This window comes from Plecotus auritus, assembly GCF_963455305.1.
Source record: "Plecotus auritus genome assembly, chromosome: 10".
NCBI classification, from domain to species: domain Eukaryota; kingdom Metazoa; phylum Chordata; class Mammalia; order Chiroptera; family Vespertilionidae; genus Plecotus; species Plecotus auritus.
Genome location: NC_137785.1, coordinates 24805454 through 24825756, shown reverse-complemented (window position 1 = coordinate 24825756; position 20303 = coordinate 24805454). Strand labels below are relative to the sequence as shown.

Genomic DNA, 20303 nt, shown 5'->3' with positions numbered 1-20303 from the left:
TGGAGGAAGGTCCAGGGGAAAGCCCCTGCTCGCTCTGCCCTGGTACCAGTTTCCAGATGTCCCTCTCTACAAACAGGATGGGTCAGGTCTCAGCACACCCTCTGCTGTTCAACACTGAGAATGCAGCCCACTGAAATACCAGGTCCAACTCTCCAAGAGGCAGGTCCAATAGCACGATTTGAGATACCTGCAAGCTAAAGAGAACCCTTTAAAAGGCATCTGAGCCCCTGCTCTGGGGCGGGAACTGTGGCTCAAGGCTGATGAGGACATAAGCACAAATTAACCATATCTCAAATGGGCAAAGGACCTGAACAGACATGTTTCCAACGAATATATACTAAAGGCCAACAGGTATCTGAAAAGATGTTCAATATCACTAATCATTAGGGAAATAAAAGTTAACCCTACAATGAGGTATCACCACACACCTGCTAGAATGGGTATTATGAAAAAGGTAAGAGGTAACAAATACTGGCAGGGATGTGGAGAAAAGGGAACCCTTGCGCACTGTTGGTGGGAATGTAAATTGGTAGAGCCACATGGCAAGCAGTATAAAGGATTCTCAAAAAATTAAAAATAGAAGTACCATATTGTGGACCGAGTTAGTATTGAACATGTCTGAGAGTTGCAGGAACAGTACTGGTAATGCCTCATATCTACAGTAAAACTCCAGTTTTGAAGTGAAATTAGATACAATAGACTGTCTACCTGAATTTCTGCAAAGTCCTCTGTGTTTGAGGAAATTCAAAAGATAGCCCTATCTATACCTCCTAACCTAATAACAGCTTTTTCCCCTTCAATGCCAATATCAAAGCTAAATTAAAAATAGATGTTCAATTTATTCAATTGTTCTTTTCCCAAAAATTCACCATCCTCCCTTTCAGAGAGCATTCTGCAACACCTCGTGGGACCCGGGAAACCTCGGGCTTCTTAAAGCCCCGTCTGATGGCCTCTGAGCTGCACAGGAGCTCAAGCAGACACTCCTCAACCTCTCGGGCCTTGCTGTGTGCTGTTCTCCACCAGTATCTGGGCTTCTCACAGAAGTATGCTGGGGCTGCTCCTGTAGCATGGAAGCAACTGAAAATACGGCTGCAGCTACGGAGAGAACTGCCACTGCTGGGCGAACACACATGCTGGGCGACACTCACAGGAAGCAAACAGGGCACCAATAGAAAGCAGACAGGAAACAGAAACAGACAGGACACAGGAAGCAGACAAGAAGAGCTCCTTTCTCCTCCAGCCTTCTAGGCTCCCGAAGGGCCCCTAGTCACAGAGGCCAAGCCAGCTGGCCAAGCTAAAATTCAGTTTGCAGCATTCCAGCGCCCACATCTATCAGCAGGTATGGGAGGGTGGGTTTGAAGCTGAGAGACAATAACTTACCTGGCACAATTGGTCTCTTAGGCTACTCAGAGACCATGCACATTGCTCTACACATTTATGAACCTCCATACATCAAAGCAAGTCTACAGTCCCACCAAATAAGATGCAAACATCCTTCATACGAAGGAAGATGTTCTTGCCCTCATCCCAAAATGAGGACTCAATAAGTCCCACAGTCATAGGAGATTTATCTCTGAGCAGTGTGAATTGCTGCTCAAATTCAGTCACAGTTCCATCTGAATATCCTGTTATCTAAAGGCTAAATTGTAAAATTAACCTCCAACAAAGCTATATAAAATAATAAGGGGAAGGGATGCCAAAAATAAAAACTAGTTAATACATATATGGAGACACACACACACACAAAGAAGAAAAGATACATAGATGTTACAGTCCTCATTTCTGAGATGGTCACGAAGAGATGGTTAACATCCTTAACTTCCTTCTTCCACATTCTGTATTCCCTTTGTTCTTACCCAAGCCTCAGCTGGGTTGAGGTTCTTCACCTCCTAGGGGTGACAGAATCATCATTCACGCAGAGTCTGAATCTTTGGTGGGCCTGCCTTTTTGTGGTTATTGTAAACTATTGTTTTACAGTAACTCTTACTATTGCACACAGAAGTTCTAAGAGGCACCCAAGAGAATCCCTGGGTTCTAGACATAGCCTTCCTTGTCCCACTATGTAGCACAAACCTGATTTCCCCCTGCTAATCAGGATCACTCATGCCACAGAAGAGTAACCCCCTCTCTTCCTGTTGGCAGCCCAGTTCACTACAGCCATTATTGTGTCTCCTGGTGGAATTAATTCCCTCGTAAATAAGACTTCCAAACCAGCAGAGAGAATGTTCAGACATGGGCAACAAGAATCCTGCCAGCCGGGAGAGGTCAATGGAGGAAAGGAGACATATATAATACTATATGTAATACTTTAAATAATAATAATAAAAAGAATCCTGCCAGTGTGTTATTCGTTAGGTGTGATAGTGAAATGATTCACTCCCTGACCCCTGACTGTGTGTTCAGCCTAAGGCCGTGGTCGGCAAACTGCGGCTCATGAGCCACATGAGGATCTTTGGCCCCTTGAGTGTGGCTCTTCCACAAAATACCATGGCCTGGGCGAGTCTATTTTGAAGAAGTGGCGTTAGAATAAGTTTAAGTTTAAAAAATTTGGCTCTCAAAAGAAATTTCAATTGTTGTACTGTTGATATTTGGCTCTGTTGACTAATGAGTTTGCTGACCACTAGCCTAAGGGAGAGAACCACATATTGGTCTCTTATTAAAAGCACTAGAGGCCTGGTGCATGAAAATTTGTGCACTCAGGGATTCCCTCAGCCCAACCTGTGCCCTCTTACAGTCTGGGACCCCTCGGGGGATATCCGGCTGACGCACTGACCACCAGGGGGCAGCTCCTGCATTGAGTGTCTGCCCCCTGGTGATCAGTGCATGTCATAGTGACTGGTCATTCCCAGCCATTAGCGTCAATTTGCATATTACCCTTTTATTATATTGGATAGCTTTAGTACAGAGGTTCTTCAAGAAATTTAAGACTAGAGCTACCATACGACCCAGCAATTCCCCTTATGGGTATATACCTGAAAAATCTGTACTTACTTGTAAAGATATATGTACCCCTATGTTCATTGCAGCATTATTCACAATAGCCAAGGCATGGAAACAACCTGTGTCATTTGACAAATGATTGGATAAAGCAGATGTGGTACATATATACAATAGAATACTACTCAGTCTTAAAAAACAATGAAATATAAGCATTTGTGACAACATGGATGGATCTTGAGAGTGAAATAGGTCAAACAGAAAAGGACAAGAACCATGTGATTTCACTCACATGTGGAATATAAAACAGGAAGCAACAAATGAACAAACGAAGCAAACAAACTCATAGACAAAGACCACAGTAGAAGGTTGTTACCAGACGGAAAGGGGTAGGGGAGAGTAGAAGAAGGTAAAGGGGGTCAAATATATGCTGACTGAAGGAGACTAGCCTTTGGGTGGTGAGCACACAATGCAATACACAGATGATGCAGTCTAGAATTATACACCTGAAACTTATATAAGTTCATTAACCAATGTCACCCAACACAGTTAACATTTTTTTGTTCTTCTTATTTTTGCTTTTATCTTTTTTTAAATCTTTATTGTTGAAAGTATTACATGTCCTCTTTTTTCCCCCATTGACATCTTCTAGCCCCCACCCTGGCTCCTGACCCAAGCCTTCACCCCCCTATTGTCAGTGTCCATGGGTTGTGCACATATGCACACAAGTTCTTTGATTTCTCACCTACCCACCCTCCCCTGCCTTCCCTCTGAGAATCCAGTCTGTTCCATGCTTCTATGTCTCTGGATCTATTTTGTTCATTAGATTCCACATATGAGTGAGATCATGTGATACTTGTCTTTCTCTGACTGGCTTATTTCGCTTAGCATAATACTCTCCAAGTCCTTCCATGCTTTTATATGAAAGAAAAAGGAGTTATTACTCTCCTTGACAAGAATTGAAGAGACCCTTAGGCCTCATATCATGCAGACTATTAAGGCAATCCACCTACTTTGTGGCTTTTTCCACTTCTAGTTATATCCACGAAAGAACTGAAAGTTGGGACTCAGATTTTTGTATTCCCATGTTCGTGGCAGCATTCTTCACAAGAGCCAATGGTGAAAATAATGCAAATGTCCATCAGTGGATGAATGGATACACAAAATGGAGTATATACATACAATGGAATATAACTCAGCCTTAAAAAGAAAGGAAGAAAATTCTGACACATGCTACTATATGAAATAACCTTGAGGTCATTATGCTGAGTGAAATAACCTCCACTTATTTGAGGCACGTCGAGTAGTCAAATTCATACACACAGAGAGTGCAACAGTAGTTACCAAAGGCTGGGGCAGAGGGAATGAGAAGTTGTTGTTTAATAGGTACAGAGCTTCAGTTTAGGATGATGAGAAGGTTATGGAGATGAACAGTGATGATGGCTGCACATCAATGTGAATGTACTGAATCCCACAGAGCTTTACACTTAAATTCATTAAAATTGTCACTTTTATGTCATACTTATTCTACCACAATTTTTAAAAAAAGTCTGCTATAAAAATAAAAATAAAAAAAAAGCATATACTACACCTGTAAAATAAAATCCCATCTCTTGAGAGCGTTATCACTCAACTACCCACCACTGAGTGTTCAGAAGGTCCTTCAATTAGGCCATATGCTTCTACTATAGGTGAAGGGGTATGTGGTCAAACCAGTGAGGCCCATGCGTGTAAGCCCCCTGCCACATGAAAAGCCCATAATGTTGGGGCTCAACATTGATCTCAGCTGTTGGCAGATTGGGCACTTGACATCAGTGGCCGCCACATCAGTCTTTGGGAAAGAAGTCCATATGGTGGGGCCATGCATAACCTCCATCCCTGCCACCATGTGGCTTAGTCCATGGACTACTGAACAAACACCGAAGTGCCTTGGGGAGAGCCTGGCCAACCACCACAATTTCTGTTGACTGCTTTTGCTCCTAAGTATTGCTCAGACTTTCCTGTTTCTTTATATGTTTCATAACCTAAAGATGTAAATAAGTTGGATGGGTGATAATCCATTACAGTGAGTATCCTCGTTGAAGCTCATTCTCTTTCCTGAACTTCTAGAAGGAGGTGTGGCTCTTCAGTGTGGGTCTACATCAGAGGTCGGCCCAGGAAGGTCAGGGTCAAGACTAAGAGTGCTCCAGCCCCTTTGGACCTTACCGAAGGCACCCAGTATCTGCCTGCTGCTGGTTTGAGCAACCCTCCACCTTCATCAGATGTTCCTGCTATGCTTTCTTCCCAGTGAAAACTTTGGCTACCATGGGGTCTTAGTTCCCAGCTCCTTCAGCTGAGCCCTGCTTCCCTCGGCACTGACACCACTACTGTGCATGGCTCATGGCTGTGATTGATTTGTCCTCACCCATTTGTACTTTGGGAGTCATGGAGGGGTGGGTCATAAGAACATCTCCTCACCTGTCAATAGGGGTTTTGGTTTTGCAATCTAGTTAACATTTTTATGTGGGGATTCACAGAAATTCAGAAAGTATGCCACCACAGCCTTCATATGCCCAGAATCTATCCCCCCTTGCTTTTAACCACCCACTGCCAAAAGGTCATCATCATCTTTACTGTGGTATTCAACCAGTGTTTGGGTGGATTTGCCTCCATGGTTTCCAATTCCCTTGCTCACGCTTCCTTCTTATATCTCACTCCTCCCTTCTGAGTTCAGTTTTCTTCTTCTTGGTCTATATCCCTCAGCAATTCTCTGAGGAAAGACCTGTTAGTAATCAATGTTCTTAATCTTCGCCTGTATCTTTATTTTTCCCTCCTGCTCTTGGTTAATAGTTTAGCTGATTATATCATTCTAGATGAAACTACTGTGCCATGGCCTTCTGGCTTCTAGTTTCATAAGTCTGTTATGTTATTTATTATCTGTCCCTTCCTAGACAATTCCTAAATTCAATAGGGTAAAGTTGCCAGCTGGCAGCAAGGTGAGCACTGAGAAGGAAAAAATAAGATTTAGTAAAAAAGGAGAGTGCGCTTTAAATGGCAAGCATTAGCCATGAGCAGCAGCCAGGAAGGGGCTCTGCAATGGCCCCACGTAGAGACATAACTGGTCAGGGACCCCCACTCTGAGGAATCCCCACTCAAGGCCTACTCCTGGGAGCACAAGGACCCCTCTGGCCTCCAGGAAGCTAAGCCTGGGGTTACTCAAACAGCCTTCTTGCTATTTCTCAAAGGCCTGTCCAAACTTCATGCCACAAAGAGCATTAATAGTCTCCCTGAACACCCTGGGAGGGGGCAGCCTAGGGGCTAAATGAGTGTGCCACCTACCCCCTTTCAAAAAAAGACCTCAGCCCAACCTCATTCCCAGGCCTGAGGCCCCATACTCAGGCATCCACACTCTCCACCCTCATCCCTACATCCTTCCACTCTCTCAAGTGCTCCAGATCAGACCCCACTGATGTCTCTTAATTCCTGAACAACCTGTCCTGCCTTAGGGGCTTTGTGTCTTTTGAGTTTGGAACTATCTCCACCTGTCACCCATCTTCACTCAAGTTTTGGTGTGAGTGGCTCCTTCTCATTCAAGTCTCAGCTCACGTGTTACCTCCTCAGTGAGGTCTCTCCCAACCAAACTCAAATTGTTCCCCCACCTACCCAAATATCCCTCCTTCAGCCCCAAGGAGCACTGTTAAATCTTCCCACTATTTTATCCATTAATGTTTTACTTGTCCTCCATGACAGTGAGGGCCCCAAGGATCATGTTCACCATTACATCCCTATAACATAAAGATGATCAAATAAATGGTCAAGTAGATCACCAGCTTAAGGATGGTAGGTTGAATCTGGCATTAACTCCACTCCCTCCCAAATTTGCACTAAAATGACATTAAAGGGTTTTTTGGTGTTTTTTTTTTAAAAAGGCCTAAACTCACAAAGAGAATGGGAGATAAGTCAATTTGGAATCTGAAACTGATATACAAGTGTAATCCTCTTAGCAAGTTCAAGAGAACAGGTTCCTATGAGGTAAGGGGAAGACCCAGGAGAACCTGATTATTCCATGGAAAGTCTCGGGCTCAGGGAGACTGGAGCTCTTCATGGACAGAAACGGTTTGGGGCTCAGAAGGACCTTCAAACACCATTTCTACCGCCTACTCGTTTCCACTCAAGCAAAGCCCTGTCTCCAGTCCGTTCATTCCAAAATGTAATCCACAGCCCCTTCTCCAGGGGTTGTTCTAAGATTGGTGTTGGGAGTGCCTGGCCCAGGGTAGGTACACCACCAATGTCATTTAAGAGCAGGTGATGGGCCAGGGGTGACCTTGGGCCAGGTCAGGCACCTCAGCTCCCCAGAAGAGCTCACCTTGGAAAGGAACTGAAAATGGCATCACTCAGTAGGAGGTCCAAGATTTGTAGCCAAAGCCATCTCACAGCCAAACTCGCATGCTCCCCGACATTTCTTTTTCCCCACCAGGCAGGAGAGCCTCCCGGGAAATCAGCTGGCCCTTCGAGAACCAGGGATCAAGGGCATTTCTAAGCAGCCAAAAGACGCTACAATCACAGGCTATATTTAACCTGCTCTTAACTTTAAACTGGTTAACTACCTAAGGCCCTCCTCCTGTGACATTCCCTTAAGCAAGTTCTAGGGACAGAGTTCCCGTCCAACTCAAAGCTGGGCTTCTCTAGGGCCACCTCCCACCCTTGCCTCATTCCTACACTGATACTGCTGGGAGACCCTTTGCACCAGATTCTCTGCAGCTCTCCCCATGCAGCTTGTGTTCCAGGATTTATTCTGCTTCTCCATACAGGGTCTCCAGGGACCAGCAAAGGGAACTGGGGTTAGAATGGGGCAGAACAGGACAATGGGATGAGAATCCTACAGGAATTTTGCCAAGGGCCAGGATAATCACTGCTTTACCTGGCATTGGCTTTGTTGTAGCTTTTTGGATCAAAGGCTGAGCAGCCAGGGAATTGAGCAAGCCACAAGTAGGCAAAGGGAAATGGGTCTATCATCAAGACCTCCTGCCCTTCCCAGGCTCATGGTCCACCCACCCAGCCAACATTGATAAATATAAGGGGAAGTGGCCATTGTGACTTCTATCCATCTGGCTACTATTAAGGGGATTTTACTCATAAAAATCTCATCATAAACTGAATTGAAACATCCCACATCAGATGACTCTATATTTTTAGTTTTTACATGATGTCCCTGTATACAATCTACTTTTGCCGTTTCATTTATACCCAAAATATATTACTTCAGACACTTGGGAGATGCCTCTTGTGTTACAAATAACAGACACTTTCATTTAGTTATCATCAAGAAATCAATCACGCCCTAACCCGTTTGGCTCAGTGGATAGAGTGTCAGCCTGTGGAGTGAAGGGTCCCAGGTTCGATTCCGGTCAAGGGCATGTACCTTGGTTGCGGGCACATCCCCAGTAGAGGGTGTGCAGGAGGCAGCTGATTGATGTTTCTCTTTCATCGATGTTTCTAACTCTCTATCCCTCTCCCTTCTTCTCTGTTAAAAACCAATAAAATATATATTTAAAAAAAAAGAAATCAATCACAAGGATTTCAAGTAAACTGTTCGTTTATTTGCATTGGGACTGCAACATAGCAGTTTCCAGTGAATATGCAGAACTGCAAGGAAATGACAGAACAAGGTGAGGGTCAGATACGTGAATGGCAGGTTCTTATTTCTTCCACTCGTTCTTGTCGTAGTCCCACTTGGCAGAGAAGCCCTGGATCGGGCTGACCTTCATGTCGAGCATCCTCTTGGTCTGCTTGGCCACCCACTCCTTTTCAAAGGTGTGCGGGATGGGGCCATACACTATAGTCCAAAACAACTTCGTGAGACATCACTACCTTGACTAGTTGTTTCTGAAGTAATGTGCTATACTGGTTAGGTCTGCTACAACATACTGGCAAGCAGGTCAGTGAAGTCGTCTGCCACTCAACACCAATGCCTATGCAAATGCACTGGTTTTGAATTCTGGGCACTGACAACTCTTGATAGTCCCAAATTATTCCTTTGTAAGTTAGCAATTAAACACTTAAGCTAAAATCAGAATGTCTTCTCTATAGGATATAGCTAATAGGGTTATAGAGTAGCACACAGCATAAACAGAGCCAAGGTGACTTGGGAGAGGATCAAAGATATATCCACAATCAAATCACAAGTACAAGATTATTATCTACTCAGAATGGGAAAATACCTATTCTGCCTGGACATACAGAACACAGAAGAGGCAGCACTAGGATGAGTAGACAACCCTAACACTGAGCAGAAACTATTAGGTCTCCTGACCCAGAATTCTAGTTATTGAGATGCAATCCCTAAACAGCTAAACATCCTTCAATGAGTAAGTTTTCTTCTCTTTTATCGAACCTTTACTACATCACCTGATAACTAACTGGTGAGCAAATATCTACTGAAAATGTGGTGTACTGTACAAAGTAGGTAAGCAGTTCACTACCATGCAGCTATGGCTCACCCTGAATGAGATTCTGGCTTAGACAGCTTCAGTTCACACAAGCCAGTTTCACAAACCTGATTAAGAGTCCTGGGATGGAACCTAGACTGGAGGACCCTATCTTATGTGAAGGCTCCCCCACCCCAGCCCACTCCTAGGAACTGAAAGACGAAGCTGTGCTGGCTAACTCCAGCTCTTGTGTTGCTGGGGGCTTTTCACCTGAACCATTCCAGGCACACAGCCCCTTGTTTCCTCTCTACTCACCATAGCGCTTCTCCCAGATCAGAACGAGAGCAGTGAAGCCGATGAAGAACATGGCCGCACCCACAACTGTCTTCCATTCATTCGTGCTCCTGTTCATTTCAGCAAAGCTCTCATTGAACTTAATGCGATACACTGGAAACATAAAGAACAGCCAACAAGCTATGGAGACCAACCACTCCCTCATCCACAATGATCCACCATTTGTCCCCGCAATACAGTGAAGGATGAACATGGAGCTGAGAAATACAACAGAGAGGCCTGAGGCCATAATACACTCATGCATGTACACACACAAGCTGTTACACATGCACATAAGGGGTCAAGGAAGTAAGAAAATGCACAAAGTTTGCTTTGGGCAAAATAAATAATAAAAATTAGAGAAATGAAAAAAACTGAAATTTTTCCATAGAATACAGTATAAGGGCCAATTTAATTATTTTCATTCCCCTTTCCTACCTGATGTTTTGCTGACGTTACATCAATAATTTATAGTAAACCCAGTCCCACCCAGCAGAGGCAGAGATGCTGCATCCACATGCTACAGACTCAAACTTAACTGTTCTGCATCCATGTTCATGCTTCTTCCCAGGCTAAGAGCCCCATAAGCACAAAGGAGCCTGGGCAGAGGTCCCCAGCCAACAGATCACAGAAACTGGGCCCTGGAACAGCCCCACAGAAACACAACACACCAAGCCTCGGTGTATGCTAGTCTCTAGACAGCACCCCAGTGCTCATAGTAAAAATGATCTCTCACACATTGTATCTTACTTCCCTTCAATACCCACGTTCAACTTTTTCATCAATCGATAGACTATTCCAGGGGTTCTTCTCCTTCTCTTTCAAGGCCTTCTGGCTGGCAGAAAGGTTCTTGACGTGGGCCACATCAGGCAAGGGATAGTCACGTCGATCAACATAACTCGGGAGAGAAAAGTCTTCACTCTTCACAACACTCCCTAAAAAACAGTGGATAAATATTTGAAAATTCACATAGATTCACAGTTACAAACCAGGTGGTACTTTCTAAAAACCAAAATAAGCACATGTATGCACACTCTGAAAACCTGTCATCCTAGGGGACTACAGCCACTGTTTCAAATAGCTGAAGGAATATCATATGGAACAGGAAGCAGAATTGTCCTGTGTGGCCCAGACGGCCAAAAGAGGATGGTAGGTAGACAGTTAACAGTAGCAGGTTTCATCACAGCAAAACAGAAACCTACCAGGAGCAGCTGCTCCGAGAGGCAGCACTTCTTGCAACTAAGAATATTCACGCAGAAGTAAGACCTTTAAGGCTGCCAGGGTTCCCTACCCTAGATGGAGACTGAACTAAAGGAAGGCCCTTCTGCAAGTGACTCAAACTAATGAAAAACAAAAACAATATAAAACTCATAAAAGAAGTACGTATTCACTCTAGCCCAGGGGTGGGCAAACTTTTTGACTCGAGGGCCACAATGGGTTCTTAAACTGGACCGGAGGGCTGGATGGAGTGTTTGTGTGAACTAATATAAATTCAAAGTAAAGGAGCGGAGGGGAGAGCAAGAGAACCGGATAGAACAGCCGGATCCGGCCCGCGGGACGTAGTTTGCCCACGGCTGCAGCTGGTTTGGGCCAGTGGATAGTGTTGGCCTGAACACCAAAGTGTCCCAGGTTGATTCAGGTCAAGGACATGTATGCTGGTTGCAAGCTCCTCCCCGGCCCGGGCCCCGTTTGGGATGCGTGCAGGAGGCAACCAATCAATGTGTTTTTCTCACATCTATGTTTCTCTCTGTCTTTCTCTCCCTCATCCACTCTAAAAGATCAATGGAAGCCCAGCCAGCGTGGCTCAGTGGTTGAACATGGACCTATGAACCAGGAAGTCATGGTTCAATTCCCGGTCAGGGCAAATCCCCAGGTTGTGGGCTCGATCCCCAGTGTGGGATGTGCGAGCAGCAGCTGATCAATGATTCTCTCTCATCGCTGATGTTTCTGTCTCTCTCTCCCTCTCCGAAATCAATATTTTTTTTTTTTTAAAAAAAAAAAACATCAATAGCAAAAGTTGAGAAATAAAGACATATGAAAAGATGGTTACTGCATCACTGTTATCAAGGGGGAAAAACACCTCTGGCCAATAGAGGATGCAGTTAGCTAGTTCCTTAGAAATGTGTATCATGGAACCATTCATTCACCTGTTCAACAAATGTTTACTGAGCACCTGCTATATATATGCTAAGTGTGATTCTACACATCTGAAATCATGTGAACAAAGCATAGATTACCACTTACTGGTGACTACATGCTCAAAATGGGAAACAAACAATAAACGTAACAGACATGTAAATTACAGAACATGTTAGAAAATGAGCAAAGGAAGGGAATCAAGAGGATGTATGTATAGCAGGAAACAGCTCACTACAGTAGAGAGAAGATCCATGTGTTCAAAAGGAAAAAACAATCATGTGTAGGAAGCGGTTACAGGGTTAAACCTCAGACTGACCTGTTGGCAAAGCCAAAAACAAGTCCTAGCTTAGAGGGCACAGCCCTCTTAGCATAATTAAGCTTGATCTTGTGATGCTCCCTACATCTTTCCTGAGTAGCTAATGGGCTGTGGGAGATGCAACAAGTGCTGCCAAAACAAGTGAAATTTACAAGAACATTGTAAATTACCTTATTTACCTCTGACTATAAAATAAAAGCTCAGCTTGCAGTCTGGATCTGTTCTGTGGTCTCAGTCACTCACAGAAGATCCACCTAGACCCAGCTTATTCTGTCTGTCTTTTCTTCATCCTTCGCTGGCCCTCCCTCAGGCTTGCTGAACCCTTGGCTGTGCTGGCGCGGCACAATCATGTACTCATCAAGTCATAGAACAGTATCAGAGTTGTTTTATTTTCCTTTTTAAAAATGTATATCATGTATATATACTCATATAAGCACAGAAACCTCCTGGCAAAGTAAACTCAAGTTGTTATCAGGAGAAGAGGAGATGATGAAATGGGGATTTCTGCTCAAATAGGAAGAAATTTTAGTTCCTTAAAATGAGCATGTACCCATGTATTACTCAATTAAAGAGGGGAACAATTCAGATAGCAGAAAAGAGTATTTTAGCTTTTACTTAGGGATTTCCCACTGCTAAAAGCTGTTTTTTCAATTCTATCAAACATCTGCAAGATGTTCCAAATGGATCTATAGGTATGAAGTCCTGCAAAAATGCTCTCCTTCCATTAGCTTAGTCCCAATGGTTAAAATCTCCCAAATCATGTTAACAATAGTAAAATATAACATTCAACCTAAAGCAAAGCTGTATAATTTCTCTAGATACTTATCTTTGTCATACAAATGACTATCACTTTTATATTCTTACTTAATCTTAACCCAAAAGGATCTGATATGAAAATGGTTAAAATTACTTCCCAATTTTACAATTCTAAGATTCTATTAAAATGATGAGTGAACTAAAAATAATGGGTGTATACTGGCATTCAGCTTACACATGAATTATTAAAAATATGCCTAGTGCCCGGCCAGCGTGGCTCAATGGTTGAACCAGGAGGTCACAGTTCAATTCCCAGTCAGGGCACATGCCAGGGTTGCAGGCTGGATCCCCACCGTGTGGCATGCAGGAGGCAGCTGATCAATGATTCTCTCATCATTGATGTATCTCTTTCTTTCCCTCTCCCTCTTCCTCTCCCTTCCTCTCTGAAATCAATATATATATATATTAAAAATATATATATGCCTAGTGATGCCATAGTCTATGTAACGTTGTAGCACAATGCATTACATAACACATTACTCTGTGTGTTGTGGTGATGCTGGTGTAAACTTACTGCGCTTCCAGTCTTATAAAAGTATACATGGTCCTAACCAGTTTGGCTCAGTGGCTAGAGTGTTGGCCTGCGGACTGAAGGGTCCCGGGTTCGATTCCAGTCAAGGGCATGTACCTTGGTTGTGGGCACATACGCCGTAAGGAGTGTGCAGGAGGCAGCTGATCAATGTTTCTCTCTCATCGATGTTTCTAACTCTCTATCCCTCTCTCTTCCTCTCTGTAAAAAATCAATAAAATATTTCTAAAAAAAAGTATACACGTACAGTACATAGAATACTTAATAAATAACTATGTTACTGGTTTATATCTTCACTATATTGTACTTTTTATTATTATAGTGTCCTCTTCCTACTTAGATGTTAACAGTATGCCATGTTACACTGGCAGCAGCCTCATACGTCCCAAGTTTACCATTCTTGATTACATCGTTTTCTCTTGTGCTTCACTTAATCTCATGTTGTTTTGTTCAGTGACATGCTGCACAGGCTTGTAGCCTAGGAGCAACAGGCTATGCCACACAGCCTAGGTGTGTAGTAGGCTCTCCCATCTAGGTTTGTGAAATTGCCTAACGACACATTTGCCAGAATGTATCCAAGTTGTTAAGCGGGGCATGACTGTAAATGCTCATAACCTAGGAGCACTCTAAGCATAATACTGCATTTTCTAGAACAAGAATGGCGAATTTGTGATCTCAGGGCTGCTAGAGGCTCTTCAGCACTTGGGGCCGGATCTCCAGTAAATGGAGGGTGGCAAGAAGCAAAGGTTAACTTACCAAACATTCCTTCTCAAAAGAGAGAAAAGGGTTTGACTCAATGGATAGGGCATCGGCCTGTGGACCGAAGTGTCCCGGGTTCAAGTCCGGTCAAGGGCACATATCACGGTTGCAGGCTCCTCCCCGGCCCAGGCCCTGGCGGAGCATGTGCAAGAGACAACCAATCAATGTGTCTCTCTCATATCAATGTTTCTCTGTCTTTCCCTCCCTCTTCCACTCTAAAAAAAAAAAAAAAAATCAATGAAAAAATATTCTTGGGTGAGGTTAAAAATAAATAGGGAGAAAAGCCCTAGCCGGTTTGGCTCAGTGGATAGAACATCACCTGCATACTGAAGGGTCCTGGGTTTGATTCCAGTTAAGGGCACATGCCCAGGTTGTGGGCTCGATCCCCGGTAGGGAACGTGCAGGAGGCAGCCAATCAATGATTCTCTCTTATTGTTGATGTTTCTATCACTCTCCCTCACCCTTACTCTCTGAAATCAATAAAAATATTTTTTAAAAATTTTAATAATAAAAGTAAAAATAAAGAGAGAAAAAAAGCAAAGAATTTGCATTCTAAAGAATGTTCTGTCATTTCTATCCGAAGCCTGGATGGCCTTTTGGCTGAGCCTCTGGGAAATCTGATGAATCTGAGTTCTCCTCGCAATCAGATGTGTCACCGAACAAATATCCAAACTGACAATAGCGGCTACCAGCGGCACTCCATATTGTGTTACTATTTTATTTGAATAACCAGTTCATATAGTCATGTATCACTTATACAATTAAAAGTTAAAAAGTAGGCCCTAGCCGGTTTGGCTCAGTGAAATAGAGCGTCAGCCTGCAGACTAAAGAGTCCCAGGGTCAATTCCGGTCAAGGGCATACTAGTATATACCTCAGTTGCAGGCTGGGGACGTGTGCGGGAGGCAACCAATCGATGTCTCTCTCACATCGATGTTTCTCTCTGTCTGTCTCTCCCCTTCCCTTCTACTCTCCCTAAAAATCAGTGGAAAAATATCCTCAGGTGAGGATTAACAACAAAAAAAAGAGTAAATGACCTGACTTCTCTAATGCACTATAGTTTCCCATCTGCCTGCTGTGTGCTAGAGATGCAGCAATGAGTAAGACAGGCACGGTCCCTGGACTCAAAAAACTTGCACTCTAGAGGCACCTACAGACAATACTCAAACATACATACAAACTCACAGTCAGTATATAGGTGCTCTAAATAAAAACAAAGCAGGGTGATACGACGGAGCATCTTTAGAATAGGTGTTCAGGAAAGGCTATTCTAAAACAACATTTGCATGGAGGGAGATGATTAGAGGCAGCCACCCACAACTCAGGAGCTGAGGCAGGAGGGACCAACCTAATGTGTATGAGGAAAAAATATTGTACACTGACAGCTGGGACTTTGAGCAAACAAGGAGGGCTGGTTGGGCTCTTTACTTGAGTATGATATAATGAGATCAGAAAGGCCAACTTCAGATCTTCCTTTAGGTATGAGAAGGCACTGGAGGTTTTCAAGAAGGGACTGATTTATTTGATCTTACTTCTTCACCACAAACAATACCTAAGAGTAAGTCATAGCCCATACCACTATAAGTAGATAGAAGTTGGCTTCTTATAAAAGAGCAGAATGACCAAAGGTAGATGAAGTAATTTGGGGGGTGATGGAGATGTATGTCCTGATGGAGTCGTCATTACACACTGTGTGAGCTTATCAAAATCCATATTTTACTTTCCATAAATTCTACCTCAAACAAACACAACAAAAAAACTATCAGCAAACCAAAATGGAAATAAAATGTGATCTTTGTCATAGAGACGTCTTAGGCTTTTAATGAAGGTGTTTCTTTCTGTATGTATGAAACAATGATTTTTTTCTTTATTACTTACTTGTTTAAATAACAGACATTTCAATAACACTCTTAATAAAATGATCTGTTTGAGAGTCTGTATCCATAGTGTTATCCTGGGCAATAAGGAATATAGAGAAATTTAAGACAACAGTATCACTAATCAAAGGACACAATTTCAAGAAAAATTCACATATAAAGCAATTCAGTTAATAGAAGTTACTAGTTATTGAACCCTAGATACATAAACCTTGCTTTCCAAGTTCATCATCCATCACTCAAGCCTTGCAATTGACCCCTCAGTAACACAACTTGCCATGCTGACTCGAATTTTGTCCTTTTGCTTACTTTCCCTCTGCCTGGAATGCCATTCCCCTCTTGAATGTGAGGTTAAACCTACTAGTCTTTCAGCAAAGCAAAGCCTCTCCTCCAGAAGCTTCCTCTGAACTCCAAGCCAGGCTAAATGCTTCTCCTCAGGGGCATCTGTTACTGAAACACTGTCTGCATGTTTCTGTCCCTCTCCAGGCTGCAAACATTCCTGTGGAAAGATTTCACCTTTCATATTGGTTTTATTCTCAGTGCCTGACCGTGTCTGGTACAAACAAGATGCTTGGTAAGTGCAAAACTGAACTTGCTATGTGCCAAGCACTGAACTAAGTTCTTTACATATATTTCAGATAAGAAAACAGATTCCTAAACTTAAGTAGCTAGTCTGAAACTAAAATGAGATTAAACCCAGCTCAGGTAGGAAGCCCAAGCTCTTTCCCTTCCAATGCCCCAATAACGTAAACAGTAGTAAAGGTAAGTGATTTAAAGTTTTTTGGAGGGGGAGGAGGTCATTAAAACCAGGTATAGTTCAGAGGAACTCTTGAAAGGGGTGGAACTTGAACTTGAAAAAGAAAAAGGAGAAAATATCAGTAGAAGCAAAGACCCAGGACTAGTATTCAATGATTCATAAATAATCTTTCATCTAGATAGAACTATGTATCCCATTAAAATATTTATCCCCCCCTCAAATCCCTCAACACCAGGATCTTAGCCATCTGTGTTTGAAACTCCAGCACAGGGTCTTACACATAGCGAGAGCAAAATGAAATTAGCTCAGCCTATTTAAAAGTAAAGTTAACTTACCGTGTGCTCGTGCACACACCGAGGTGGAAATTGCTCGCTTGCCAATCAGGCTAAATACTCTGGTAGTCAACATTCTGAAAGATAAAAGTGTACACCTTCTCTATGAATGAGGGCAAACACCCATTAGGAACGATTCTTCTTTTTACCCCAGTGCATTTTCAAAGTCAATGCAATTCTTTTGTTTTCTTCTCCCCAACATAAATGATCCCTTCATTACTGATTCTGAATTCACAAAATAACCTAGGATAAGGTTTTTCTTGGTAATCAGCACGTCTTTATGGAACTTCATTATAAACCAAATGCCATAATCTATACAAGACTCAGGCAATTAGTAGAAAATTGGCTTCCTTAAAAAACAAGGAGAAAGCATTATAGTAAGGACAATGAAAAAGCTAGAAATAATAAAGCACTGTGGTGCCATGATGGGCTCCATTGTTTGGAGGGAAAAGGTAACAAATGGCTCACAGGAATTGTGGCATGCGCTGCATTCCACTTAGTATTTAGGAAGGGGGAACCCGGGAGAAAGGCTGCAAACACAGTCCTGGTTCAATTCCAGTCCCTGCAGATAACGGGTGACCTGGATGACCCTCGCCTCACCTGGACCCTTCCTGTTTCAGGCCTATCTCCCCTTGGACCTGTTGCCAATGAATAGGCTCCCCAACACATTCAGAAAATACCCCAACTGGGGCTGAATAAACAGAAACATGACGTCAGAGCCGACCTTCCTCCAGTATCGCTTCCATTCTCCCCCCCATTGCCAGGCCCGCGTGTTGGTGGACGCTGGACGCCTTCCAGACGGGGAAGCGGAGCGTCTCTACACGAGCCCCGTTAAACCCGGGGAGATCGTGCAGGCATAGTTTGAAGGGATCAGAGCAGAGGCTGCAACGCAGGCCCGGGCCGCTCCCGGAAGGCCAGCAGGCGACCTGCCCCTAGTGTCCGCTCCCTCGACTAGCGGGCGCTCCAAGGTCAGAGCCCGAAGCCAGTCCGCGGTCAGGGCAAGGCGGGAGGAGCCAGACGAAGGCTTCTAAGCGGCACATAGTCGGCTCGGCGGGCCCTTAGTCTGGAAGCCCGCAGTCCAGCCTCAATGTCAACGGGTCTGAGGGCCAAGTGCCGCTTCCTGCTGGCGCCGGGCCGCGGGCATTCAGGCCCGATGGCTTCCGGCCCCCGACCCTCCCCGGCTTCCCAGCGGCGCGGGCAGGCCACCGCTCGCCTCACCTGCCGCCGCCGACGACCAGCCGCAGCCCACCGTCCCCGTCGCGACCGCCCTCTACACCCCGGTTGCTTGCGACCGGAAGAGAGCGAGGCCGTGCCGCAGAGCACCACGGGATCGTGGAGGACTCCACCTCGCGCCCGGCAGCGCTAGAGGTCACTGAAGAGGAAGGAGGGAAAAGCCGCGAACGTCGTAAAACGCCGGGCTGGGCTGCTTTCCGGCGGGCGCCGAGGAACCGCTTTCCGGCGGCGCCGGGCGAGTTGCGGGGAGTCAAGTCTGAGGCACGCGAGTCGACTTCCTCGTGCCAGAGTCGATGTCCAAGGAATCCCAGCCCAAAGTGGGGGTGAGCCTGTGGGGGGCCTCCGCTAGTGGCCGGGCCGCGGCAAGCAGTTGCCGCCTCATCCCACTTCTCCGCTGAGGCGTCGCGCGGCCGGGCAGCGGATCCAGGCCTCAGCCGGCGCCCAGGGCCTCCGGGGCCATCCCGGGCTCAGCATGCCCGGGGTGAAGCTGACCACCCAGGCCTACTGCAAGATGGTGCTTCATGGAGCCAAGTACCCTCACTGCGCCGTCAATGGACTGCTGGTGGCTGAGAAGCAGAAGCCGCGCAAGGAGCACCTGCCTCTGGGCGGCCCGGGCGCCCACCACACACTCTTCGTGGACTGTATTCCCTTGTTCCATGGCACCCTGGCCCTCGCCCCAATGCTGGAGGTGGCGCTCACTCTGGTAAGCGTGGGAACGGCCCCTGGCCGCCCCTCGGAGATTGCCACGCAGTCCCTGCTGGAGGCTGACAGGCGTCCGGCGGGATCTGGAACCCTCCCTCTGAGGTCGCCGTGACGGTGAAGGCGATGACCCGCGAGAGCGCGGAGATCTTTGCCCAGCACTTAGGAACTGCCCCGCAGATGGCAGCTTGTAGTAGCAGTGGCCCAAGGAGTCACCCTATCCGTCGTGGGTGTTTTTAAAGGCGCTTTAGGCAACGAGTAACACATTAATTTCCTCAAAACAGTAGCCTTTATGGAAACAAGCTGTCGTTAACTGGGTAATGGTTCGAAGGCGTTGACATTTGGGATTTGGAGTCGCGGGGAGGTTTGATGCCTGCACGCTGGAGTTTGGTTCGAGCGCACCTTCACCGAGCCGGCTCCCTATCTGACGTAGGGTACAAACGCTGTGGTTCTTTTGGTGTTGGTACTCCGGAATCCCACAGTAGAGACACGTTAGGGAGGTGGCGATGGCATCACAGGCACGGCCCGCCCCCCTTGAGTGTGTGTGAGCAATGTTAAGGTAAATTTATCTCTTCCCGTTTGTGACTTATCTAGCATGCTGCCCTGGTTTTAAGAGCTCAAGACTTTGTAAAATTAAAAAGCGGGAGCAGTGGTACATTCTGTCCACCACACTTTTATGTGTCTTCTTACAATGACTGCCTTATTGAAGCACAGTGGAGAAGACCTTGGGCTACGGATAAACTGGGTGGTAATTGAATTATAGGCAATAGTTTTTGTGGTATCGTGATCAATAAGGGAAAAAGGACCACCTATAAATTCCTGTGAGTTGTTAAACTAGCCTCAGACCTGCCTCAGTACCTGAGCTGAAATACTGTGTATTTTTCTTTTAAGTATAATAAACTATGACTAAAAACATATTTAATTCTTGCAAAAAGTAGTTAAATTTGAGAAGCCATACATAGAAATCCTAGCTCTATACATCCCACCAAGTAAAATAAATCCATTTCACAATTTACCTGATTATGACACCCATGTAAATTGGTAAGCAGGAAGTACCTTTGGCAAATGGTCCTGGCTCATGCTCACTGGGCATACCTTTGAGTGCCTATTAAACTGAGTCATTGTGTGAATTTCTCCATATCATCTCTAAGCAGGAGATAGATAAGAAGTA

General features: G+C 44.8%; 2 protein-coding genes across 2 annotated transcripts in view; one reads left to right on the top strand and one right to left on the bottom strand.

The window, feature by feature from the left end:
* Positions 1-8494: 8494 nt before the first annotated feature.
* Positions 8495-18579, bottom strand: COX4I1 (cytochrome c oxidase subunit 4I1). The gene is made up of 5 exons (XM_080645783.1): positions 18419-18579; positions 17204-17277; positions 10445-10612; positions 9660-9791; positions 8495-8752 (listed from the first exon to the last, which is right to left on the bottom strand). The coding sequence occupies exons 2-5, from the start codon at positions 17274-17276 to the stop codon at positions 8616-8618; spliced, it is 510 nt and encodes a 169-aa protein (XP_080501909.1). The 5' UTR covers position 17277; positions 18419-18579; the 3' UTR covers positions 8495-8615.
* EMC8 (ER membrane protein complex subunit 8) overlaps positions 18580-20303 on the top strand; it is a 26724-nt gene continuing 25000 nt past the window's right edge. Inside the window, exon 1 of the mRNA XM_080645780.1 lies at positions 18580-19136. Within this exon, the coding sequence (XP_080501906.1) occupies positions 18906-19136 (231 nt within the window). The 5' untranslated portion in view covers positions 18580-18905. The remainder of the gene's footprint in view (positions 19137-20303) is intronic.